At 44.6% G+C, this 26,053-nt stretch overlaps 1 protein-coding gene and 1 long non-coding RNA gene across 5 annotated transcripts in view; one reads left to right on the forward strand and one right to left on the reverse strand.

Moving 5' to 3' along the window:
• Hecw2 (HECT, C2 and WW domain containing E3 ubiquitin protein ligase 2) overlaps positions 1-26,053 on the forward strand; it is a 363,433-nt gene that overhangs the window by 321,238 nt on the left and 16,142 nt on the right. For all 4 annotated transcript variants that reach the window (XM_042260383.2, XM_076550401.1, XM_006974869.4 and 1 more), the window contains 9 exons: positions 168-288; positions 1,500-1,613; positions 13,192-13,344; positions 15,540-15,638; positions 19,300-19,429; positions 20,451-20,597; positions 21,356-21,470; positions 24,074-24,159; positions 25,110-25,222. In XM_042260383.2, the coding sequence (XP_042116317.1) occupies positions 168-288; positions 1,500-1,613; positions 13,192-13,344; positions 15,540-15,638; positions 19,300-19,429; positions 20,451-20,597; positions 21,356-21,470; positions 24,074-24,159; positions 25,110-25,222 (1,078 nt within the window). The remainder of the gene's footprint in view (positions 1-167; positions 289-1,499; positions 1,614-13,191; positions 13,345-15,539; positions 15,639-19,299; positions 19,430-20,450; positions 20,598-21,355; positions 21,471-24,073; positions 24,160-25,109; positions 25,223-26,053) is intronic.
• LOC143268327 (uncharacterized) lies at positions 9,926-10,574 on the reverse strand. The gene is made up of 2 exons (XR_013044169.1): positions 10,435-10,574; positions 9,926-10,340 (listed from the first exon to the last, which is right to left on the reverse strand). It is a non-coding gene; the product is annotated as an uncharacterized LOC143268327 (long non-coding RNA).

Raw genomic sequence — 26,053 nt, forward strand, 5'->3', positions numbered from 1 at the left:
TGTGTGTGTGTGTGTGTGTGTGTGTGTGTGTGTGTGTGTGTGTGTGTGATGCAGAAACTGAAGGCAGTGCCTCAGTTTCCTTTGCTAACTGTGGTGGTCTTTCATGGTGTTGTGACGGTGCTGGCACAGGGCACAGATCCAGATTGTTCTTCTGTGGTTGCCTGCAGGTACTCAGCGTGCCAATGCCCGGGCGCCAGCCCCTTACAAGAGAGATTTCGAAGCCAAACTGAGGAACTTTTACAGGAAGTTAGAAACAAAAGGATATGGACAAGGCCCGGGGAAATTAAAGTAAGTAGAAATGACACAAACCACGTTTATAGATGGTGAATGGGTAGGAAGCAGTCTTTATTTTAATGGGCATGGTTATTTCGGAGTTTATAAATTATACTGTAATGATGTAAAATGTTCAGGAGTTAAGCACTAGTAAGCTTATGGTTTTTTTTAATCAAGCTAGGACTGTGTAAAACCACAGACAAAGCCGGGCAGTGGTGACACACGCCTTTAATCCCAGCACTTGGGAGGCAGAGGCAGGCGGATCTCTGTGAGTTCGAGGCCAGCCTCGTCTACAGAATGAGATCTAGGACAGGCCCCAAAACTACACAGAGAAACCCTGTCTCAAAAAAAAAAAAAAAAAAACAAGCAAGTCACCCTGTGCGCTGAGTGCCCAAGGGAGGACCAGCCTCCATGCTTACTGCCCAGGCATAATCAGTTCCACTTTCCTGGACCTCCCAACACATCCGCCCAACCCCAATTCCGTATCTCTCTGAACTGTGCTTTTCTCATACTGGAATCACCAAGGTCTTCCCAAGTCCAGGCTCCCTGTCATCACCGTTGACACTGAGAGGGAGTCGGCATCTGTGGAAGATGACTTTGCCGTCATCACAGTAGATTGTCACGAGCGTCGTCCATTTTCATCCTCCCCCTTGGGGAGTCTCAAGATTCACTTAATTTAAGTACAATTGTAAACTCTCTTGCTTTGTAGGACACATGCACACGCACACACACATGCACACGCACACACGCACACGCGCGCGCGCGCACACACACACACACGCACGCACGCACGCACATGCACCCTCCTTTGTCTCACTGAACATTCAATAATTGAATTCCATGCTTAGGTGCATTCCAGCCTTAAAGGATTACTTTATAGTGTTGTTCTTTCTTTAGTTCTGTGTGTGTGTGTGTGTGTGTGTGTGTGTGTGTGTGTGTGTGTGTGTGATGACCTCTTTCTTTCTAGGATAAATGCCTTGGCCACTCAGAAAGGACTCTCGGGTTTTTTACAGGCCAGGGATTGACCCGTGATTCTCTTGTGTAACTTGTGCTCTTGCTGTTAAAGTGTTAGAGACAGACGTGTATTCAAGTGCAGACAGCAATGGCATTAAGCAACCTCACTCCTCACCTAGTTAATTGTGGTAAATAGACATTCAGTGTCAAGAAAGATAAGGAATCGGAAATCATCTCTTAATGCACTTTTCACATTGTCTCTCTGGGGACAGGTTAATTATCCGAAGGGACCACCTGCTGGAAGATGCTTTCAATCAGATTATGGGCTACTCCAGAAAAGACCTGCAGAGGAATAAACTGTATGTCACCTTCGTCGGGGAAGAAGGGTAAGTGGAACAGAGAAGTGGTCTATGCTGCACAGGCTGTGGCTACAGAGCGGATGTTTCTCTGCATCTGCGGTTCCCAGAACAGGAAGTCCTTCTGGCAGGAAGTGTGCTCAGACGCTTAAACATTTGCCTTTTTTGTTGTTGTTGTTGTTGTTGTTGTTGTTGCTTCCTCTGGTTTGTAAATCATTTGACATGTAATTTTTTTTTTTAATGAAAACAACTGTTACCTATAATTCATTCTTTCGATGAGAAGGCCGGTTTGGTTGCTCTTCTCAGCGTCTGTCCATCTTTTGAAAGGGAAAACGCTGGAGCTTTGAGGGGCAGGGAACAAGGAACTGCAGTCTACATCTTGGTTTCCACCCTGGCGCTCTGAGTAGAACGTGTGTCACCTGTTAAAGAAGCCCCAGTTCAAAATCACAGATCCTGCCGCTCTGCCCAGAGGTGCCCACAGCAGCCACGCCAAGGCCTCCGCTCCGCCCCCCCCCCACCTCCAGTTCTCTTCCTTTGGGAGGGCGGCATACCTCCCAATATAACCACCTACTGTAAACAAACCTTGCAACATGACTCCTCCATGAGTGTGCTCATCTAGATAAGGGTTGGGAAACAAGGGCTGGGGCTCCCACACTGAGTCTGCGGCACCCCAGGTGGACCTAGCATAGCCTCGGACTGATAGCTAGCATCCCTCACAGGCCCCTCCTCCTTCCTATCTCAGGACTCAGGGCTCGCTTTGTAGCTTGTGGCTACTAGACACAATTTAAAAAGGCCATGCCCACGCTTAATACATGGGGAGGGGCTTAGTCTTACTGTACTGCAACTTGATGTGCCATGTTTTATTGATACTCATGGGAGATCTGCCCTTTCCTGGATGGAGACCGAAGAGGAGGGGGTTGGGGATGGGAGGTGGGGGAGTGGGGAGAGGGAACTGGGAACAGAGAATGGAGTGGGGTCGGGGGGAGAGGCTGCTGCCGGGATATAAAATAAATAGATGATTAATTTTTTTAAAAAATGCCACACAGTCATCCAAACTCTGGTTGGGTTGTGTTGGACACTGTTGGCTTGGATATTGGTTTATTAAGCAGTGCTGAGGACTTTGGGCCTTGTACCGATGCTCCATCAGTACTCCGAGGTCTAATCCCCAGCCCTTTTCTAGCTTTTATTTTGAGAGAGGGTCTTAACAAAATGCTCAAGCTGGCCTTGAACTTAGTCCATAGCCCAGTGAGACCTTGAAAATTGCAATTCTCCTGTCTCCACCCCCTTGTCACTGGGGTTCCAGGCCTGTGCTACCAAGCCCAGTAGTTTGGATAGCTTTAAGAACACCCCTCTGAGTCTTAGCCAGTAGTGAAGAAGGTTAAGGAGCCATAGTAGTGATAGCCAACCAACTCCCCCTCCCCCCCCCCCCCCCGTGTGTGGTAGATGGATGGAAGTTGAAAGCACAGTGCGACTTACCTGTCCACGGAACTAGAGAAGAGCAAAATCAAGACCCAAGCCCAAGCCAAAGGCTGTCTTCTGACGCCCATGGACCATACCGGGATTTAAGAAGCACCCCTTATCTTTAGTCTGTCCTGTTGTTTTTTTTTTCTCCCCTTGGAATGCATTTTAACATTCCAGATAGTCACTGAAAACATGAAGTTTGGGCTTCAGTGTACCTGAGACTTCAGCCTCTCATGACTAACGTACACATGTAAATAGACTCGGAACTTGTGTTCGTCAGCTTAACGCTGCAGGTGCGCGGTTGAAAACGGAGGCAAGTGTCCTTAGCCTCCTCACAGGTATGCCAGGGATGTCAATTATTTCCTCACAGGATGAGTCGGGTTTGGATGAGAATGTTTTCTTCTCTCAGAACTCCAGCTGCCTCCTTTTATTATTAAACCACAGAGGGTTTTTTTTTTTTTTTTTGACACATGATCTTGCTATGTGGCTCAGATTGGCTGTCAACTTTCAAGCTAGTGACCTCAGCCTCCAAAGAGTTGGTAGCTGGGTCTACAGATGGACATCAGTACTTCTGGCTTGGGCCAGAGTATGTTGAGATACCAGACATACACTTCAGAAGCCCTAGTGGGTCCGTTTGAATAGAACACATGATGGTTGTCATCCTGAAGTGGTCTACCGTTTTCTGAACTGATGGGATTAGAGTTCCAAGCAGAGCTAGATTCCTTTTTGTTGGATGACCACTGGTAATCAAGTACTTCCTGCCCCTGTCACACGTCTACTTCCCATGACACCAAGGGGAAACAGAGAGAGTGTGTCTGGGGAGGGTTCTCAGTTACCAGAAACAGTCCCTTAATCTACTCCTCTATGCATGGGTTATTGATACCGAGTTTCTGGACTCAGGCTCTATCATGTAAGTATCCTTTAGACAGGACGTAAGATATAGGGTACTGAGAAAACATCTGCTGGCTTTGGAAAAAGAAAACTGGTCTCTTACTGAAAAACACAGAAACCCCAAAACTACATGAAAGTTTAAAAAAAAAAAAAAAAAACCTTTCAAAGAATGACTATCACATGAAAGCATATTTCTTTCTAGATTGTAAAACATGCCCACAGTTTCCCATTGAATTTTAGAAATGGAACTTTTCTGTTTCTCCAGATTTAATGCTGTCAAAATATTTATTTATTGTTTTAAGTTCTTTGGGTTTAAGTCTACTGTTTGGCATGTAAAAACAAATATGTTTGTTGTTTGGATTTTGGTTCCTAGTTTTTCTTCAGTGCCAAGGTTCCTTGAGGAAAGTGTTGACTCTAGGCCTGGGACAAGAAGAATATCCAAGATGGGGCCTGAAGTGTCTCCTAGTACCTTCCACAAAGTGGGGAAGTTTGTCACCAGCCCAGAGCCACAGAGCCACACGGCTCAGGAGCCAACAGAGTCCTCACTGACCAAAGTGGGAATAATCTCAGCTACAAAATGAATGAATAAAGGGATACTGAATTGTAACTCCGAGTGAATGAACACACGCTCAAATGAGGAAATAGATGGGAGAAAGGAAAGTCTCTCCAAATAACTCAGGAGAATTTCATAACTGTGGGTTGCATAGTGACTTTTCCCTAAATAATTCAGAAAGGATATGGGGTAGAGAAGTGAGTTTGTTTTGTTGAAACCTGGCAAACATTGCCTCAGTCATAAGTCATGTGGACAGTGTGTCCTTCATGTGAGAACAACACTTTACCCAAATCCGTAATCACGGTCTTGCTACAGGAAAAACACGGACAGTTCCCAGTTCGTACAATATATCGTAAGAACCTCTCACCAGTAGTAATCTCGAAAATCATTGAGGACATTGAAAAAACAAAAGAGTTTGAGAGAATGCTATAGTCAGGAAGAGATGAGATGCTTAAGTGAAATGCCACTTCCTGGATGAGACTGTAGAGAGAGCAGGTGAGAGAGAATGAAGTCTGGATAAAGTACGAATTTTGTTAAGAGTTGTCCAGCAGTAATGGCTCGTTGATGTGACAGTCGCTGAACCAAGTTTTGCGAAAGAGTTTCTTCCCAAGAGACGAGAGCCCTGAGTCACAGTTACCCCTGCCCAGGGGTAGGATTAGCGGTCTTAGGAAAGAGACAGGGTGGCCTGGAGTGTAGAGAAACAAGTGAAAATAGTATCCACTCCAGGCATAGTCATCCTCCTCACGGGACTCGTGCTGAGGAAAATCACACCATTAGTGTGATCTAAAAAGTGTCAAATACGTCACACTGGTGAGGCCCACTTGAGGCAGACAGACATGGCTCCAAGTTCCTGAAGAACAACTTAGGCGACCGTTGCCTCTGAGTGCTGTCAGCAGAGGGGATGGTGAGGGTACTGGCCAGCTGCCTGGCTAGCTGGTGGTAGGGCAGGTGAGGCTAGAGGCCTTCTTTAGGGTTCCCGTCAGATGTATTGATGAGGAATGCTCTGTACTGATAAGAGGAATTCATAAGGGCTATGCAAGAGCTCTTTGCACTATCTTTTTTTTTATTTTTATTTTTTGGTTTTTCGAGACAGAGTTTCTCTGTGTAACTTTGCGCCTTTCCTGGAACTCACTTTGGAGACCAGGCTGGCCTCGAACTCACAGAGATCCGCCTGCCTCTGCCTCCCGAGTGCTGGGATAAAAGGTGTGTGCCACCTCTGCCTGGTTGCATTATCTCTTCTTATAATTCTAAAATAATAGGTTTAGCAAATGAAAACATTTGTTCAGGATTTGGAAAGATTTAGCTGATGGTTCCTTTTTTTTTTTTTTTTTTTTTTTTTTGATTTTTCGAGACAGGGTTTCTCTGTGTAGCTTTGCGCCTTTCCTGGGACTCACTTGGTAGCCCAGGCTGGCCTCGAACTCACAGAGATCCGCCTGCCTCTGCCTCCCGAGTGCTGGGATTAAAGGCGTGCGCCACCACCGCCCGGCGATGGTTCCTTTTTGAGTTTTCTTGTTGCCTTGTTGTTAGATGGCTGACTTCTCTGGGATTATTTTCAGTATAGGCCTCTGTCATCACTTATGGTCAGTAGAGTAAGTACATAGAGTTAATTTTGTGACAAGTCTAAATTAATACTAATTTTGGCATTCAAAGAGTATTATTGTATATCAACTTTATAGTAGCCAAGAGGGATCAGTACTTTGCAGGTATTGTTGATACTGTCTCGATTTTATTTCCAATCTGACAACAGTCAGTCTAGCTTTGCCAAACCATAAAGAACAGTGCATTTACTTTTAATGACAGTGCATTTTCCTGTCTTCCAAAATAAGGATAGATTAGCGGCTTCACAGAAAGGAGAGCTATGCTTTATGCTGAGTCTTCACATATATCTGAAACACAATATATAGATTGTTCCAGAAGTAAGGAATCTGTAGGATAATGTAGATGCTATTTGAGGTAGAAAAACAACCCAGACCATTGGAAATGCCTGTCTTCAGTTACATCCTTGGGCCTATAAATGTAGGTGCGTTAGAACAACTTATCTCTGTGATAGCCTGGGTTTTCACAAAAGGTAGATGTTTCCAAGCACCTCTTGTCATTAGTAGTTTCACCAGGGTAAAGCTGGAAGTTGTGTTCTAGGCAGTAGGATCCCCACCACGCTTGGTCCGGTTATGTTGTCTCGCAAAGTTAGGGGAGGGAGGGGAAGCGAGCAGGGGCAGAATTGCCGAAAACACTCACCCTCCTCAAAGGTGGGGAGAAGTGGTTTGTCCCTGTTTCTGAGGAGCCTTGGTCTGCCTAGCAGTTGCTTCTGGGATGGAGGAAAGCGTGGGAGATGCTGTATCTTCTTTGGTGTGTTGCTTTTGTTAATTAACGATCCTAGCAGCCAGAGCTCACGCGGTATCAGAACTCAGGTAGATTCTGATAAGGCATCCAGGCCGTTCCCTAATTCCTCGTACCTCCAAACTAAAGAAATAATGTCCTAGACAGAGATGATGTTGACTCTGGGATTGTTCCGCCTCCTTTTTTTTTTTTTTTTTTTTCTCGGCAGCTCTGTAAAGGGCACCTTTATTTAAGAAAGAATGAATTCATTATGTGCAAAGTGCTGTCAAGATGACATCAGTCATCAGTCTCACCAGCCACACTTCAACTAGGAAGGGGTGTATGCAAATAGTTTTCCTTTGGGGACCTGTGTGTAGGATCTTTCTGTATTCCTCAGGGATAGGGACATAAAAATAACCAGGGGTTAGGGGGTGACTTGAAATAGGCCCCCGCTCACTGCTTGTTAATTAACCAGTAGCCCTCACATATAACCAAACTGGGGTCTGAGCTGTAAAGTTGCAGGGCTTCCTTTGACCTTGGGTTGCTGCTTTCTCTCTGCAGAGAGGTAGCCACATCATTTGAATCATCCTAACCTGCCAAAGGTGCATGCTGTGTAACCACACTCTGGCTTGGTACCACCAAGTGGAGCCGTATCTTAGGAGACCTCCTTCCTCAGCTCCAGTCCTTGTTAAGTGGCTCCAGAGCTAATGCTTCTCTTCTCTAAATGCCTGTGGCTGAGTCAGAAGGTGCCAAGGCCATGTGTGCTTGGACAAGCCTAGGGGAAAAGATAGTGTGACTTCCTGAGGCTCTCGTCACATTCTCTCATCTTTTCAGTCTGTTTCCACTGGTCAAGTGTTTTGGTTTTGGTGATTTTTAGTTGAAATATAAAGAATAGGAGAATAAAATTGACTATTTTAACGCATGCCAAATGCTGCTAATAACTCATGTGGTGGGCCAGGCCAGCAACGTGATGATGGGTAAAGTGCTTTGTCAGCAGGCTGTGCTTGGGACACCATGGCCACCCTACCGACGACATCTGTGCTTACTCAGAAATGTCCCCAGATGCAGCTGTTATGTGGCTACACACCCGTTGTCCGGAGTTTCTGTATTTCCTTGCCAAGCCTTTAGCTGTGGAACCAACCTAACTGGATAAACAGGAATTTAACAAACGATCCCTGTGATATGAGTCACGTTAACTATTTATATGGAAGAGGTGTTATAGGAGCTGCGTGCCCACATGCCCTGCTGTGACATGTTGCATTGAATTTGCTAGACCTAGATAGTAAGTTGCAGCCCACGACATACTCCTAAATATGCAGCTCTGCATTTGGAGTTAAAACCAAATTAAAGGAGAATGACTAGCTTGACTTTGGAGTGACTCTATTCATGTTTCAAGAGTTGAAAAAAAAAAAAAAAAGGAAGATAAAACGTTTCCCAGTTAAACGTACATTTCCTTCTAAAGGAGCTGTTTGTTTTCTTCTCTTCTGAGGTGAGTTTAACTCCTCAGAGAAGATATGTTTGTCTTCAGCCATAAGAGGAACGGATCAGTAGGGTCATTGTTGTCTTTACAAACTTGACCATGCTAGAAGACATTACACTGTGAACTTTCTAAGCCAACTCACTTGTGTGACAGTAGTTTCAGATTGAGTCATTTCTTAGGGATTAACACAGTTCGCTCAAGGCACTGAATTAGTGTACCACCACCCCATAGCAAACTGGCTCACATTCATTCACACAGCCTGATGCCAAATAACAATATAAGTGATGCTGACTTTCTTTAGAGAGCATCAGAGAGCTCTGTGTATTTAGCTCCCACTGAATATCATTCTGCACAAAGGCGTGTAGTGTCTTAGTTAGTGTTTCTATTGCCGTGATGAAACACCATGGCCAAAAAGCAAGTTGGGGAGGAAAAGGTTTATCCGGGTTACGATTCCACATCACAGTTCATCATCACAGAAATCAAGACAGGAACTCAAGCAGAGCAGGAACCTGGAGGCAGGAGCTGATGCAGAGGCCATGGAGGGGGGCTGCTTACTGGCTTGCTCAGCCTGCTTTCTTGTAGAACCTAGAACCACCAGCCCAGAGCTGGCACCACCCACAGTGGGCTGGGCCCTCCCCCTATCAATCACTAATTAGGAAAATGCCCTAGAGGCTTGCCTACAGCCTGATCTTACGGAAGCATTTTCTTAATTGAGGATGCCTCCTCTCAGATGCCTTTGGCTTGCGTCAGGTTGACGTAAAACTATCCAGCACAAGGAGTATGACAAAATCACCTGCTCTCAGTGTGGTCAGAATCTAAATTTATGTACGGGGGAGGCGAATACACATGGGTCCTTAGAATGTACTCTGGTGAGTGCAGTATCATTGAAATATTCAAAGTGAAATCTTAGGGACCACCCTGTAATTTTTAATGGAAAATCCACAGTAGAGGCACGTTTGCTTATACCAGCCATCCCCAAGAAAGCAGGCTCACTTTCTTGGTTTGCCTATTATTTCAGCTCCCTGTGGCCCTGGGGTCCTGTGGGCCTCTGCAAAGTGAAAAGCCCAGCAGAGGAGAGACCACAGCAAGTCAGAGAGTATTTATGACTCCTTGGAAAAGTCACACTAAAGATGTATAGTAAGCCAGATGTTTTAAGAAAGCATTTCCCTCCTTCCTGTTTTTGTAACAGCAGTTGGCAAAACTTTTCTATACAGAGACTGATAGTAAACACCTTTAGACTTTGCCCAGCGTACATTCTCCGTGGCACGTACACAGCTGAGCATTTTATCAGAGCACAGCAACAGGCTACACACAAGCCAGCCCGGGGCATTTCAGTATAGCTTTATTTACGTATCCTGGGCTTCGGGCGGTTTGCCCTCAGGACAGAGTTTGCCAAGCCCTGTTCTATAAGCAATATTGTTTTCATCTTGATGGACAGTTAAAATTTACTGAAGGGCAGGACATATCGGATAACCTTAGAATGAAATAAGGACACTTGTTTAGAGTTCAAGACCTGGCCTCAGTCTTCTCTATAAAAAAAAAAATGAGGTAATTTAACACAATAACTCCCGTGATGTCTTGGACAATTGGTGTCCTAGCTCTATTTCTGTTGCTGTGATAAACACTATGATCAAAAGCAACTTGGGGAGGAAATGATTTATTTCATCCTATAAATTATGATCTGTCATCCAAGGAGACCAGGGCAGAAACTCTAGGCAAGAGATTGAAGCAGAAATCACTGAGGAATGCTGCTAACTAGCTTGCTTGAAATCTCCCAGTCAGCTGTCATACACGACCTGGACCACCTGTCCAGAGGTGCCATTGTCCACAGTGGCCTTTCCACATCAATTAACAGCCGAGAAGCTACCACCTAGACGTGCCCACAGGCCAATCTGATGGAGGCAATTCCTCAGTCGAGGACAATGAAAAGAAGTGGCGTCCCCAGGAGGTGCGGTAACTTCAGCCCGCTTTAGCGAAGGAAAGTGTCCGGCCTTACTTAGCTCCTTTGCCACACCTCAGGGTTGGGGTCAGTTCCAGGAGACGAGGAAATCCCCACCTGTGCAGTGAGAAAAGGCTAAAGCAGGTGACCTGCTCAGGAGTAGAGAAGGAACAGATCCCAGAGACCAAGGCATCCAAAGATGGAGTCCTACCAGGAGGAGCTTGTTGGAAATCGTTCCCCTTCAAGACCTGGATGAATGCTTGGACTGGACCTGGCATTTCAGTCTTTGTTGGAAGGTTGTGTGCAAAGACCGTCCAAGTGGAAGGCTGCTGCTGCTGCTGCCGCCGCCGCCGCCGCCGCCGCCGCCGCCGCCGCCGCCGCCGCCGCCGCCGCCGCCGCCGCCGCCGCCAGCCTCCGAAGCCAGAACTAGGAGAGGGAGAAGAAGCCACAAACATGCTGCATGATGGTGGGGTAGCCTGAGCTTCCAGGTACCTCTGAGCGGCCTGAGGATGGCCTTCCTAGCCTATCCTGGAGCCACACGTTGACTTCCTTATAAGCATTTATAATGACAGGGCCACCAGGCCACTGTCATCATAGCCTGATTGGTCCCTAGAGTCGCAAGTACCTGCCCCTTTCTGCCCTGGAGGTTTCCCACAGGTGCACTGTGGGTATGAACTGAGGAGCTTGCAGTCCTTACCCATGCTGTGCTGGACAGCTTTAACTGTACCACTTAGGTTTCTTTTGACGCAGATTAGAAAAAAAGGTTGAACTAGCACTTGGAAAATTCAAAAATGTTATGTAAGACAGTGTGCAGTGAAAAAAAAATCCCAGTTGATTTATTGAAAATAGATATTAAGTAAATAATGGTATCGATAGTCAGATATAACAAAAGTGGGAAATTAATATGTGAATTGTTGAAGTCCACACTGTGCAAATTCAGTTACACTATCACTACATAAAAAGGTCATTTTTATTTTGTCTACATTTTTATTTTTCCAAATCTTCTGCCTATAACAGGATTATTTTCTAGGTCATAAAATTCTGTCACTGGAAAAGGCCCAGATGATTCCACTTTCATTAAAATAATAATAATAATACAATAATGGAGGCCAGGTGAGGTAGTGCATGCCTTTGTTCCCAGCATCCAGAGGCAGAAGTAGGTGGATCTCTGCAAGTTTGGAGTTTGAGATCTACATAGTCAGTTCCAGCCCAGCCAGGGCTACAGAGTGAGACAGGATTAAAGGGCCTGGAAAGATACCTCCGTCAGTAAGTAACAGGAAGGCTTGAGTTCAATACCCAGAACTTGTTCAAATCTTAGATGGTCTTTTAATAAAAAAAACCTGGAGCCTGATATGGAGGTGAAAGCTGAAAGATCAGAGAAGCAGAGCAACCAGCCACTAGTTCTTACCTGTACGAAATCCTCAGCCTAAAGAGAGTGAGTTCCTGTTTCCTCACGCCTTATATACCTTTCTCTGCCCAGACATCTCTTCCTGGGATTAAAGGCGTGTGTGCTTCCCAAGCAAAGGCGTGAGATCTCAAGTGCTGGCATTAAAGGTGTGTGCCACCACTGCCTGGCTCTGTTTCTCTCCTAGACTGAGTCAATCTCATGTAGTCCAGGGTGGCTTTGAACTCACAGAGATTCAGACAGGTCTCTGCCTCCTGAGTGATAGGATTTAAAGCATATGCCACCACTGTCTGGCCTCTATGTCTAATCTAGTGGCTGATTCTGTCCTCTGATCCTCAGGCAAGTTTATTAGGGTACACACTATATCACCACAGGAACTCACTGTTTTTAAATTGGTCCAGGGCTGTTAGCTCATGCTTATAATTTTAGCACTACTGGGAGTGCAGAGACAGGTGGATCCTTGAAGTTCACTGGTCACTTATCATAGCCTGTTTGGTGAGCTCCAGGCCAGTAAGAGAGCCTGTCTCAAAAAGCTAGGTGTCACCTGAAGACTTGTTGTCTGGCCTCTGCATACACACTACACACACACACACACACACTCTACACACATACATACACACACACTACACACACACAGTGCAATAATACCCAAATAACAGATTTGGAAGAGGTCGAGGTGGTGGGAAGGATAAAGCAAACAAAAGTCTTTGGAGTTGCTGGCTACCCACCTCACTCCCATCGTTGAATCTGTGTGTGTACTTTTTATAAAAGGGCTGATATAGTGTATTCATTTTCAATTTAGCATCTCAAGTGGCCTTATATTTCACATTTCTCTTTATTGCGCCCATCCCACTTGGGCATCGTTGGCCACTTGTTATTTCTCAAACCCTTCACTGTCTTAATTCCACTTCCCCCCCGACCCTGAAGCTATTGCAAGTCAGGTGGAATCAGCAGTGTGTTCGGGGTCTAGAGCTCCAGCCCACCCGAGTACCTCCGTAGAGAGCTGACTGCACCCTCTTTTCCCTTGTCTCTAGTTTTCCATGGTGTTTTATGATTTATACCTTTCACTGTATCCTCTTATTCCTCTTTTTCTTTTCTTTTTTGGTCTCTGATCTCCCTAAGGAGACTTTTTTTTTCTTCCCCCATTCAGAAAATTTCCAGAAATCCCTGAGGCCTGCCTTTCCTTTAAGTAGATGTAACTGCTTTCCTTTGTGTGAATGAAACACTCCCATGACACGCCTTTCCCTGCTACCTGGCATTGGACATTTAAGAAATGTATATTTGTGTGTGTTTGTATAAATCATGAGTGCACTGAGTATTATTTACATGTCTCATGGGTAGCTGTAGTTTTAGATATGAGTTGTATAAATGTCTAGTTTGTTATTTTGGGTCAAGAGTACAGAGATAAGAATTTTTTCACTTCTGTTTGGATAGCCCTGATGTGTAGAATGTCACTGTAATAGTATTCTTTAGAAAGTTTAAAAACAGAAGAAAATATACCCAATACCTAGGAAAAGTTAAAGCTGATTATTCTTCATGTGGGTTGTTGTTGTTGTTTTACAGGTTGGATTACAGTGGGCCTTCCAGAGAATTCTTCTTCCTGGTATCCAGAGAACTCTTTAACCCCTATTATGGCTTATTTGAATATTCAGCCAACGACACATACACAGTACAAATAAGTCCTATGTCTGCTTTTGTAGACAATCACCACGAATGGTAAGGACTTTGTTTCTGTGACTGTTATCCTCCCCTGTAGTAGCTCCCCTTGTCCCCCCCAAAAGGAAGCCACATTTCTATTGGTGAAATTTTTAAGGCCACTCCACGTAGTTAAAAGGAAGATTTATTTAATGGCGTAACTTACAAATGAAGGGATAGGTAGGTCACAGGGTCTGGGGAAGGTGTATCACAATCCAGTGGTGTTCTCTGGAGCTCTGCTCGGTCCACTCCACCGTCTAGGGTCCAGGAACAGAGAGAGTGCTCGCCCATCCAGATCCAGGGTCTCCAGGCACCTCCCTTGGCCCCACCTTGTAGGTGTGACAGTTGCCGAAGTCTCAATGGGGGTTGGAACTTCCATATCAAAGCTGGAATGGCTACCCACTACACATTTCTGTAAACATTTTCCCCTCCTGGTTAAAAATTACATTATCAGTCATACACCTCATTTGGATTTTATTTTTGTTGTCAAAAGTTAATTAATTCAAAAACTTTTGAATTGGAGAAATGTTACAGGGTGATTCAATTTTTAGCGAGACCCAAGTCCAGTGGTTCTCAACCCCTCTAATGCTGTGACCCTTAAACACAGTTCCTCATGCTGTGGGGACCCCAACTATAACATCATGTCTTTGCTACTTCATAACTGTAACTTTGCTACTTTTATGAATCATGACGTAAATCTCTGATATGCAACCCCAAAGGGGTTATGACCCACAGGTTGAGAACCACTGCCCAGGTCCTTCTGGTAGAGGCCAAGCAGCTTTGCTAACAGCCTGGGGAAATCTGGCTTTGGATGAGGGGAGCTGGAACAGCCGGGGCCCTGGCTGAGGCCTGTTCATATTTATCAGAGAGTGTGTGAGAGTGAGTGTGTGTATGCTCGAGTGAGTGAATGTGTGTGTGTGTGTGTGTGTGTGTGTGTGTGTGTGTGTGTGTGTGTAGAGGGTCCCCTGGGGGAAATGCAGGCAGCTCAAGTGCAGGAATGGGAAGTGGGTGTGCCACCCCCTCACACACCAGCACGTGTCAGCCACTTAACGCTGGAAAGCAGAGATTGCCTTTTTCTTAATTGATCACACTATAAACCAAGGCAAACAATTTCAGGATTCCCATCTGGAGGTACTTATTCTGAAAAATCCCCAATTACACTCTTTCCAAATGTCCTTACATCTTTTTCAAATCCCTGCATTTGTAGACTTTAAATATTTACATAACTTCTATTAACTTGTTCCCGGTCGCACGCCGCGCCCCCCCCCCCATAGTAACAGAGAAAGAACCTAAGTGGGAAGGGTTCTTGGAGTCATGCGGCTATCGATGGTGAAAAGCATTAACTCTGAGGACTTGCTCCTCAAATGAACTGCTTGTTGTTTAGTCACACCTTTGGCGGCCTCCTAACTCTGGCTGTTAACAGCTGTGCTAACCTAAGTGGAAATAGAGAGGAACCAAGCTGCCTGCGGCCACTGACCTCAAAGAGCTTCCTGACTAAAGTTAGAGAGCCACAGTCCTCTTGTAGGCATCAGACTTTGAAGATCTGGAAACCAGGAAACTTGTGATGGAGAAAACAATCGTGTACCTCAGGCAGAAACCCCAGTCTGAACAGATCTGAATAATAAAGTTTCCAAGTTGATTCAGAATAGCATTTCATTTTGGAGAACAGAGTGTCTCATGAGGAAAGCCCCCCAAATGCCTGCATGAATACTGTGTGAGTGATGGTGTTTACCATCAGGGTGAGGCTGGAGAGAGCAGGGATGAATGGATGGGAACCTCCTCAATCTGCATAAGGGCTTTTCATCGCAAGGGAATTGCTCCTCGTTTGCATGAGAGACATCAACTAATATCCATGCACACAAACTGAAGATGACATTTTCTCAACCTTCTTAGTCTTTATCAGGATCTCTTGGGATGGTTTGGGGAAATTTCACTGAAAGGCTGTGGGGAATTCATATTGTCACATGCGGGGCGATACAGGGTGACATTGCTAACATGGACTAAGGATAGGGTGTCCCTAAATATTAGAGGAACAGATTTCCTCCGCAAGTAAACACTGGCTAATGAAGACATACTCTAGAGTACCCCGAATCTCTCACAGAGCTGGTAGGCAGGTAGTCCTGGACAAACAGAGTTGAAATTCATTCCAAGAGGTAAACACAGCCCTCAAGACGCTGCTCAGTAGTATTCAGCTGCCTCGTGTGTCTCCTTCACAGGTTCCGGTTCAGTGGGAGGATCCTCGGTCTTGCACTAATACACCAGTATTTATTGGACGCCTTCTTCACGCGACCCTTCTATAAGGCTCTTCTCAGAATGTAAGTGAACGTCTATACTGGCGTAGTCAGCATGTAAAGCTCAAAAGTCCTTTCCTGAAGAGCTTTTTTCCAAGGACCCTGTTTATCTGCACACTGTCACAAATCAGTTGTTGAGTGAATAGCGTTTAGATTTCGAAAACAAATACAATTTCAAACATAGTTATTAGCTTCTAACCCTTTATTTCTGATTACCCACCTAATCTTAGTGTTTTTTTTTTCCTCTCTGAATAGTTGGTCCTCATCTGCGGCAACACATGTTTCTTTAAAACAACTGTACTTCAAACAGCCCTGAGATTCTTGCGGCATCGATGCTGATTATTAATAGAATAGTTGTGGATTAGTCTTGGTGACTCACAGCCTGTGCCCTTTATGAAGTGCGTGCTGCATTTTGCTCTAAGCACTTCCAACAGCTTGTTCTTGGTCACAGGTTCATTTTCTTTTGTTTAATTTCGGTTTTATTTTTGGTTTCTTTGTGAGGCATAGACAGTGCCATACTTCTTTTGAGACCTTCCTATATCAAAATAGCAGTGTATGGGGCAGATGAAAAATTAGCATCCGTAGAACTTTTTCTTTGTTTCTGTCACAAGGAAAGATAGCAATTATTGTAACAATGTAGAGCAAAACCAGCCCTTATATTCAGTCTGCGGTCACTTAGAAGACCAAGCAGAAGACAAATGGAGGGGGAGGAAGCTCGACATTTGACTTAAACTGCAAAGTTCTCAAGTACTGAGTCATGGCCGGGAGCTGTCTGGCACATCCTCCCATCAAGCCCATGGACCTCTTCTTTCCTAAAGTGAAGAAGTCCTGACCTCAGATGAAAACTAATGTAATGTTTCTCATGAGACTTCAGTGTGCTCAGTGGGAAGACTTTCCTCCTGGGTGACAAGGACCAGCGACTTGCCACCTTTGCCGGCTCCCTGTTGTCTTCTCCTGGTCTCCTTAGGTTTCCTGAAAGCTGTACCCACTGCTAAGTCACACCCTCCACCACGTGTGTTGGTTCTGGCTCCTCTCCCTCCAGGAACACGTGCGAGCTACTGACGAGCGCTTCTTAGCCTTATCTTCTTAAATCATCCTGCTACTTCTGATACTAATATTCAACTCTGGGGTAGCAGAGGCAGTCAGAAACCAAAAGTTCTCTCTGTCACCCTCGAGTTTATCCCGGGTCTTTCCTACCCTGACACTCGTGACACTGGGTCCTCCCTCTTCTCAGTCCTCTGTGGGCCTTTCCTCTGACATGCCCTTCACCTTGGAGTTCCAGAAGCTTCCATCCCATGCCCCAGCTTTCCTCTGACAGAGGAAATTTCTCCACTTGCTTCTTCTCCTAAGCACCACGGAATCTAGGCCCCCCCCCCAGTCTTGCTTTCTTTAGATGCAGGCTCATGTGGACCGTCCTCTGAACATCGCTTCTTGGGTGTTTCAGGGGGATCCCAAGTTTGCATAGTTCAAGTGGAACTCATTATGGGCCTTGAAGTGAAACTTCTATGTGTCCACCAGAAGTTAATGGTACACATGTTCTTGGTTATTATGGTTAGACATCAGAAGGGACCCTTAAACAAGTGTAGCAGACACACAGTACAGGTTTTCAAGTTGCGTTCTCGGTGCTGTGACAAAAATCCTTGGCCAGAGCAACTTAGAGGTTTGTTCTAACTTACAGTTTGAGGAATGCTGGCCATCCCGGCAGGCCAGCTGGTCACATTCCATCCTCAGGCAGGAAGCAGAGAGAGTGCCCAGCTTGATTTCTTCTTCTTATTCAATCCGGAACCCCAGCCCATGGAAAGGTTGGTTCTGCACACGTTTAGGTGGGTCTTCCACTACAATTAAATTAATCTAGAAAATTCCCGACAGGCACACCCAGAGGCTGTCTCCTTGGTGATTCTGCATCCTTTCAGTGGACACTATTAACCTTCACTGCATCCTTTACTGCCTCTGTTCCCATCCCGTGGTGGAGTACTTTTAAGGGACCTGCGGTACTTTTTCCACCGAAATCATGTGACCTCAGAAGTCTTTTCGGTTCATTTCACTGAAAATTGTTGATCGGCGTAGGCCGCGTGGTTGAGGTCAGAGTGACCTTCAGAGTTGGCCTGTGGCGTGGATTCATTTGCTGTCCCTATTTTAGATCATCTCCTCTCTACTCCTTTTCAGCATGACCGTTTCCTGGTTTCTGTGCTCCTGCCTCTACCCTCTGAAGAGCCTTGTCCTCCTCAGAACGTGTCTCTTACTTTGACTACGTTACTGAAGTAATGTTAACTGCTTTCCATCCCATTTTAAACAGTCTCTTCAGGATCTTCCAGAAGAACTGTTTATCACTCCTCTCCCTCCCTGGTCACACCATTCCTTGTCTTGAACCCGAATTCCCGTGAGTCTTAGAATGGCATTCAAGACTTGCTCTCAGCTACTTCTCTGTCCTCATTCTTAGGCTGCTGAGAGTGTCTTATGTTCAGTACTCCAGGGCTTCCCATGTGCCTGGAGTATTCTGCACTCTATGCCTTTGGGTTTGTTTCCGTTATTCTCTCCTCCATTCCCCCTTTCCTCCAGCCCTGTCCCTTTCTATCTCTGGAGTTTCTTCATCCTGAAAGGTGAAATACAGGCCCCATCTGATCTCAGCTCTTTCATGGTTTTGGTACTTCCTTTTCTTCCTTTTTTCTTTCTTTTTGAGACAGAGTTTTACTCTCCGGCCCAGGCTGGGCTCAGACTTGCAGCCCTTACCCAAGCCTTCCTAGGGTTGGAGCTGTGGCGTGGATCGCCACGTCCAGTCTTATTTGATTATTAATGAAGCAGCGTACATTTTCAGCTGTGCATGAGTGTTACCACTGCCTCCTCTGCCGTCAGCCCCCACTTTATGGGAGCTCAGCTACGGTGTGCCGGTCTCCCCAACAAGACCACTTCCTTCCCAGAGCAACAAGTTCACCAAGCGGTTATTAATATGTGTGGCCTACATTTGATACCCTAATAAATACCTAAAATAAACCAAATGAGACAACCCTTGAAATTGAGCTGAAAGGCAAGACATTTTGAAACAAATTCATCACTACCACCTTACACCAGGGCGTGTAGGAGTAACTCTAGCTCAGGTAGCTCTTGTCACTGCTAAGAGAATGAAAACATCAGTGGAGTGAAGTATAGGAAAGTTTTGTGGTCGTAGAAGAATTCTTTGGCTATTTTTATAGTGGTAGGGTAAGAACCATGAGAAAAGGGGAAATGGATGGACATCAGTTACAGCATCCAGTCTTTTTAAAAAGACAAGTGAAAAACAAAGGTAAAGGGTGGTAGAGAAATCAATAAAAAATTTCAAATTGGGAGTACAGTAAATTTTGATAGGATAAGATAGTGAAAGAGAATTTTGGTGCAAGTTTTCAACCTGTTCCAGGTCCAGATCTGGCACTGGTTGTGGATGACCATGTAAATGGCAGCCATTCTTTGTACCTCCGGGTTCAATTTTTGAGAGAAAAGATGGGTAAGTGGTTCCTGTGGCATTTTATGTATCCAGGATTTAAAAATGTACGCCATAATTCTGTCTTACTTCAGTAGTGTAATTTGCGAACTCGTGAATATTCCAAGTACCACACACAGCCTGTGGAATGAATGGGTCTTGTTCCTTCCTTGTGATTCTGGAGTTTGCTAATAACGAGGCCTGTATGTTTGCTTCTGTCTGCCATCCTAGCCTGTGTGACCTGAGTGATCTAGAGTACCTTGATGAGGAGTTCCACCAAAGCCTTCAGTGGATGAAAGACAATGACATCCATGACATCCTAGACCTCACGTTCACGGTGAACGAAGAAGTTTTTGGACAGGTCTGTTCCATGCTAACTGAAGGCTGTCAGCTGATGAAAAGTTAATTCTATGACTAAGATAAAATGCTAGTCTATTTGTGGCTTATTAAGTGATTGAACCCAGGACTACTAAATTGTAGTAAGCTTGAAAACAGAGATTACTCTAAGGCCAACTATAGTTTAAGATGTTCTCATTTATAGATCGTGAGAAGCATTTATTTATTATAAATAATCTTTTTATTTCCAACTCAAATGGATATGAGAAATGAGCATATCTAGACATATCTAGAGATATGAGAATGTATCTTATACAGAATTCATATGGATAGTCTCTGCTATCCCTGAGTTGAATATTAAGTTATTTAATTGTAATATAAAATTAAGATTCATTTAGATTTAAAAACTGTAATTGGTTGCTTTGAAACAGAGAGAATATTTGGGACAATGTGTGAAAGCAGAGACCATACTGGTTTTATTAAATTTGATGGAAGGGAAGACTAAAAAATTTCAATCAGGGGCTGTGTATTAGTTCTCACTAGGCATTGGGATTCATCTGAGTTTCCTGCAGTTTACGTGCTTTGAAAAATGAGCTCTCAGTTTAAGATTTACTAAGGTGTGTTTCTATTTTCCTTAAGTATATCTTTTATACTGGCTCAGTAGGTGTAGTTGATTCTAAACCTTAGATCAGCGGTTCTCAACCTCTGTGGGTTGTGACCTTTTGGGGATTGAACGATCCCTTCACTGGGGTCGCCTAAGACCGTCTGCATGTCTGACATTTACATTATAATTCATAACAGTTGCAAAATTACAGTTTGTAAAGTAGCAATGAAATCATTTTATGGTTGGGGGTCAGCACAACAAGAAGAACTACATTAAAGGGTCACAGCGTCAGGAAGGTTGAGAACCGCTGTCTTAGATGCTTCTCGCTGCTGTGGGATGCTCCTGAGGTGGAGAGGAGCCAGACGCCTGACCTCAGCTCATGGGTAGCGGTTAGCATCAAGTGCATTGTTTGCTGATCAGCTCCTTTGCTTTTTAATGGCAGATCACCGAGCGAGAGTTAAAACCCGGGGGAGCCAATATTCCAGTCACAGAGAAGAACAAGAAGGAGTACATAGAGAGGATGGTGAAGTGGAGGATTGAGAGGGGCGTGGTGCAGCAGACCGAGAGCCTGGTCCGCGGTTTCTATGAGGTAAGGCGGCGTGGCAGCCGTCTGCAGTCCACGTCTGCAGTCCACAGCTGGGCTGCCGGTCTGCTCTGCCGGCCTTCGAGTATAGGACATTTTTCTCTTCTCTCTCGCTGAGTCTACTCTTGCTCTTTTCATTCAAACTTTCAAATCTATCCCCATATATCTCCAAAGCACACATGTGAAAGCTTCCTGTGCATGCTATTAGAGATCACCGACATGAGTGGTATTCTGACTCTAGGCGTACCATTTTAATGGTTTAATGACTACTGATAACATGGAAGTTATGATTCTTACTCATACTCAGGTCTGCATAATCAAATCTCATACTTGGTATGTGCAATGATGGTGTGTACAGGCCAGAACTGATCACATATATCCCATGTCACTTTCTCTGTAAGATCACTGGATCTTTTTCAAAAGAAAAACTACAAACAACTGGATTAATCAGTTGTGAAACAAAGCCCTCCTATTCTAGTCCTCACCAGACCCTGCCCTGCTTAGCTTCTGAGACCAGAGGAGACCTAGCATGTTCAGTGGGATATGGTGATCAACCCACACAAAAACTCTAGAGGCTCAGCCTACCAGCTTTGAACGAGAAACACGCCTTCTTCCATCTGTAGAGACCACGACAAGATTCACATACTAACGCCGAGCATAACCACAGTGCTCTTGAAATTCCCCATGTCCGGCATTTCTGATGAGGCTTCCGTGGGGCTGGCATTTCTCCAGGCTCCTAAGCCCGGGCTCCCTCACCTCCACAGGTGGTCGATGCCAGGCTCGTGTCTGTCTTCGACGCGCGGGAACTGGAGCTGGTCATCGCGGGCACAGCTGAAATCGACCTCAATGACTGGAGGAACAACACCGAGTACAGAGGCGGTGAGGCTGGGTTTGTGAATGTCTAGATGTACGTTACCCGGGGTTCCTGCTTCAAGCACAGGGCTGAGCACAGAGCAGACGAAGGCACTTGTTTTAATCACTGGTCTGCTGCTGTTTTCCTGGAGACCTTGGGCAAGGTCAGTCCCTTCCGTACCTAGTGACTTCACTAGTCAAAAAGGGGAGGGCCTGTTTACACCCCAGTCGGAGGATGTCATAACTCCTAATTGCTGGTGAAGAAATGTGATCCTGAGAACACTGATTAATATTGGGTGACGTTGTTGATGAGGCATGGGGAGCTTGTATCCAGCTGGTCAAACCCCGCCTGACTGATCTACATTCTCCACCTCCAGATACCACACCCTTTGAGCTGCCTGACCCTCCCCAGGCTGGCTACAGTTCCTTGAGCTATCGCTCAGTTATAAGTCACAGTTAAAACACCAACAGGAACAAGACAGGGCTCTCAAAATTCTAGCATGTCCACCTGCAAGGCCCTTCTCAACTGGAACGTCGAGTTTGGCTGAAAAGGGAACCGTTGAAAACTCATTTTGAGTGGGACTCTTTGTAGATCAGTACACAGTTCTAGTTAGTCATTTGGACCACCATGATTGGGTTTGTTTCTTATTAAAAAGCTGAAACCTAAGAACAGTCCAGAGCTTTGTCGCATAATTTTAAGCCAAGAAAGTACGCATTTTCTGGGATGTGTTGTAGTGTTAGCGTTTTCTCTGAAAGGCCATGTAAAAGTGAGGTTTCCATCATTGCTATTTCTAAGTCCAACTGTGCAGTAAATCTTCTCTGGCTGGACACATGTAGCATCCATGTACGATGTTGGTTATTATAGGTAGCTTTATTAGCTGAAATATTTTTTACTAATTAAAATGTAATTTCTCTGATACCGCACCTAACTTAAATTTTGTGGTAAATATTATCCCCTTGTGCCATACTCCAGGGGATTCTAATAGCAAGGCGGTCATCAGATTACTCAATTTTGTATTTACACGGCCTAAGGTTTTTATTCACTATATGTGAGTAAATCAAGGACTTATTTTAGTGGTAAATCTTCCCGAATGAGACCTTAGAAGAGACCAGATAAAGGGCGAGATCCGAAGCTGCCATCTTTGCCAGTGCGGCTAGTTGGCACCACATGAAAAGAAGTTAGGCTGTCGTCTACCATCTGTTCCTCCAGCAGCTGCCTGTGGATGATGTGATGGGACAGTCATTCTTCTTTCAAAACAGGCTTAGCACAAACTGTAAAGGCGAAGCAGAGAAGGGTTATTTCATAAGGGCAGGGAACTTTAGTGCCTCAGAGGGTTGATGCACTGGCCTCTGGCTCACCAACCAAGTCTTTCCAAAGATTAGACCTGGACACCATGCTCGACCTAATGCTGTTTCCCCTTCACTCAGACTCTTTCTTCTTTAAGGGGCGTAGGTACTCTTGATGAAATGGCAGACAGTAAAGGGAGATTTCCTGGTCAATTTGACAGTTATGGGGCCGTGAGGAGACATTCAGATTAATTTCTGCTCACCTTCATTTTGGGAGTACAGCACAGAATTAAATAAAGTAGTTTTCATACAATGTGACTATCAATGGATTTGAATCATTGATTGCTTATGAATTCCTGTCAGCCTTCTTTTTGATCTTAACTATCTTTTGCTGAGACATTAGAAAACCCATAACCCCTGCTTTAACCCAGACCTGTGAGATGATATTGGCATTTTATGTGAGATAATACTGACATTTATTTTACATAAATGTGAGATAATTTTGACATTTCATTACATTCTTCTAATGTATGAAATAAAAGTAAAACTGTGATAATTAGTTGAAAAAATAAAGGTCTCTTCCTATTTATTAATAAGTAGTGTGAAAATAATTTGGTTTTATTTCTGTTTTAATTCTTCTTCTGTTACTGGGGACTGAACCCATGGCCCTGCCCTTGCTAGGCAAGTGCTTTGCTGTTGAGCTACATGCCCAGTCTCAATAATTTGATTGTATTATGAATTATGAATAGTATATACAGCTTTTAGGGAAGCGCTTGGGGTCAATATGGGAAGCTTCAAAAAACACTTCCAGCCGGGCGGTGGTGGCGCACGCCTTTAATCCCAGCACTCGGGAGGCAGAGGCAGGTGGATCTCTGTGAGTTCGAGGCCAGCCTGGTCTACAGAGTGAGATCCAGAACAGGCACCAAAACTACACAGAGAAACCCTGTCTCAGTAAACCAAAAAAAAAAAGAAAAAAACACTTCCATTCTTTGTATAAATTGTGTGACTAAGGTGTCCATCATCAGAAAGTCCTGCGAGGGTCTGTTAAGCATTTCTCATCGTAACAGTTGTATTTTTTCAGAAACGATGGAGCTTAAAGGGAGCTCATTGGTTGTTCTTTTCACTGCTGAAGGAAAGCAGAGCTATTGGTTTCACTCGTGCTGTCTTGTTTAACTTTTGAAACCGTACAGTCATATTTACAGTGTTGTTCCTTCATCTCAAATTATAAACAACATTGAAAGATGTCTGTCTGTGCATAGAGTGGTGAGGTTGTTTTATCTTTATTTCTTGGTAGTTGAAGATGGAAGAGTCCAAGTAACGTGAGCTTTCGTGGTGTTTTGTAGGGTACCATGACAATCACATCGTAATTCGGTGGTTCTGGGCTGCTGTGGAACGATTCAACAATGAGCAGCGACTCAGGTTGTTGCAGGTAAGATGCCGTTAGTGCCTCGGTTTGTAACACAGTACTATATTGTTGGAGGTATATATATGTATTAGTAATTGCTAAATATTCTTCATCAACGCCAACCTTGTTTATCTGGCTATGGTATCTCCATACCCTTCTGACTGCGTGTCCACGTACTGGATCACCTGCCGAGTCAGAGCACTTCTTGAGGGTTGTGGGGAAGTGCCAGTGCTAGTCTGAAAACACCCGGGAATGGCATAGTCCCTCAGGACAGTTGGGTCCTTGTAGTGACCACCAGCGGCCTCCTTCATTCGGCATCCGTATCAGAAAAAGAGATGTTCAGTCTGTAAGAAAGGACCCTGTTAGTTAAAATACTCCTTTTCCTTCATTTGACTTGCCATACTTTGTAGAACCAAGGACATCTTAGAGAAGAAGTCGCTGTGTTTTGTGGCATTTATAAAAGCTCTCCATCTGGGGCAATGCTGGTAAGGTGCCACTGAATTATTAGACAGGAGGAAGCCCCTTGGATGCTAAGTCAGGGCCTTACATGTGGGTTTGGACTTTAGTGCTTTTGGATTAAGGATCTGGAACTCAGATTTGCAGGCCACAGAATTCCTAAAATTGATGCCAGATTGATGGCGGGCTGATGCTCAGTGGGTTTAGGTTAATGAATAGACCTGTTTCGTTCATCTGTCATGGGAAATATGCCTGGTTGAAGCATCTGAGCAGGTCAACTGCACGGAGTGCTTTATTTTCTGTGAATGCTTTACTTCTCATTTCCCCATCAAATTCCCTTTCTCAGTGTGGCTGAGTGGTTGTCAGAATCTGTTTTCGTTGTCCCATGTTGAGGAAACGGTGACTCCTGAAGCTCCCTGCTTGTGCCCCCTCTTGGGGGTGCTACCCAGCAGTAATGAAGTTCCTGTCCTGGATGAGGTCTCTGGCTTCACCTTTCCTTCTGTTTCTGTGGTTGATAGTTCGTTACCGGCACATCCAGCATTCCCTATGAAGGATTTGCTTCTCTCCGAGGGAGTAATGGCCCAAGAAGGTTCTGTGTGGAGAAATGGGGGAAAATCACCGCTCTTCCCAGGTAAAGTAGAAAACAGCATCCTTTACTCCCAACTCGGTGCGGGGAAACCTCAGTTTAATTTATATTTTATAGTAGTCTTATTTACATGAATGAATATATCTGTTTATGGATCAATCACTGTTTTATGTGAAGACTAGAAAACTGGAAAGTTTGAAAGATGAAATTCTCTCCAATTACCTTCTTTAACAGAGTGGGGAGAGACGAGGTGCCCTGTTTGGTCATGTGTAAAATACATTCATCTGTGTATCAAAGTTCAAAACACAACAAAGGCAGATTTGCTAGCTTTAATAAAGCAACATCTGTCATCATATTTGTGGCTTGACTCCAAGTCAGTAGAAGATTGTCTTAGTTAGGGTTTTTGTTGTTGTGATGAAACACCATGACCACTAGCTATATTTTCTTTAAGTTTGGGTTTTTGGATATACACTTTTTTTAGGAAATTTTAGGAGGCCACAACCCTAGACAAAGAACTATAGGCAGCTAAGGAATTCTGAGAGTGGAAGAAATTGTCTTCCCCTAGGAAGAGCACACCAATTGGTTATCCAGTACCAAATGATCAGCCATGAAAACATGCGTACAAGTAACAACATTATATAGACTGAGAAAGTTGTATTCATGTTTTTAGGAATACATACACACACACACACACACACACACACACACACACACACACACACACACAAAGGCAAAGAAGCCATACATTTGAGAAAGAGCAAGGAAGAGGGCATGGAGGATTTGGAGGGGAAAAGAATGAAGGGGGTGCCATGATGTGATTATAATCTCAAAAAAAAAGTGCTTGAAAATGAATTTAAAAAGACAAGCAACAACAAA

Source organism: Peromyscus maniculatus, chromosome 13 (assembly GCF_049852395.1).
Source record: "Peromyscus maniculatus bairdii isolate BWxNUB_F1_BW_parent chromosome 13, HU_Pman_BW_mat_3.1, whole genome shotgun sequence".
NCBI classification, from domain to species: domain Eukaryota; kingdom Metazoa; phylum Chordata; class Mammalia; order Rodentia; family Cricetidae; genus Peromyscus; species Peromyscus maniculatus.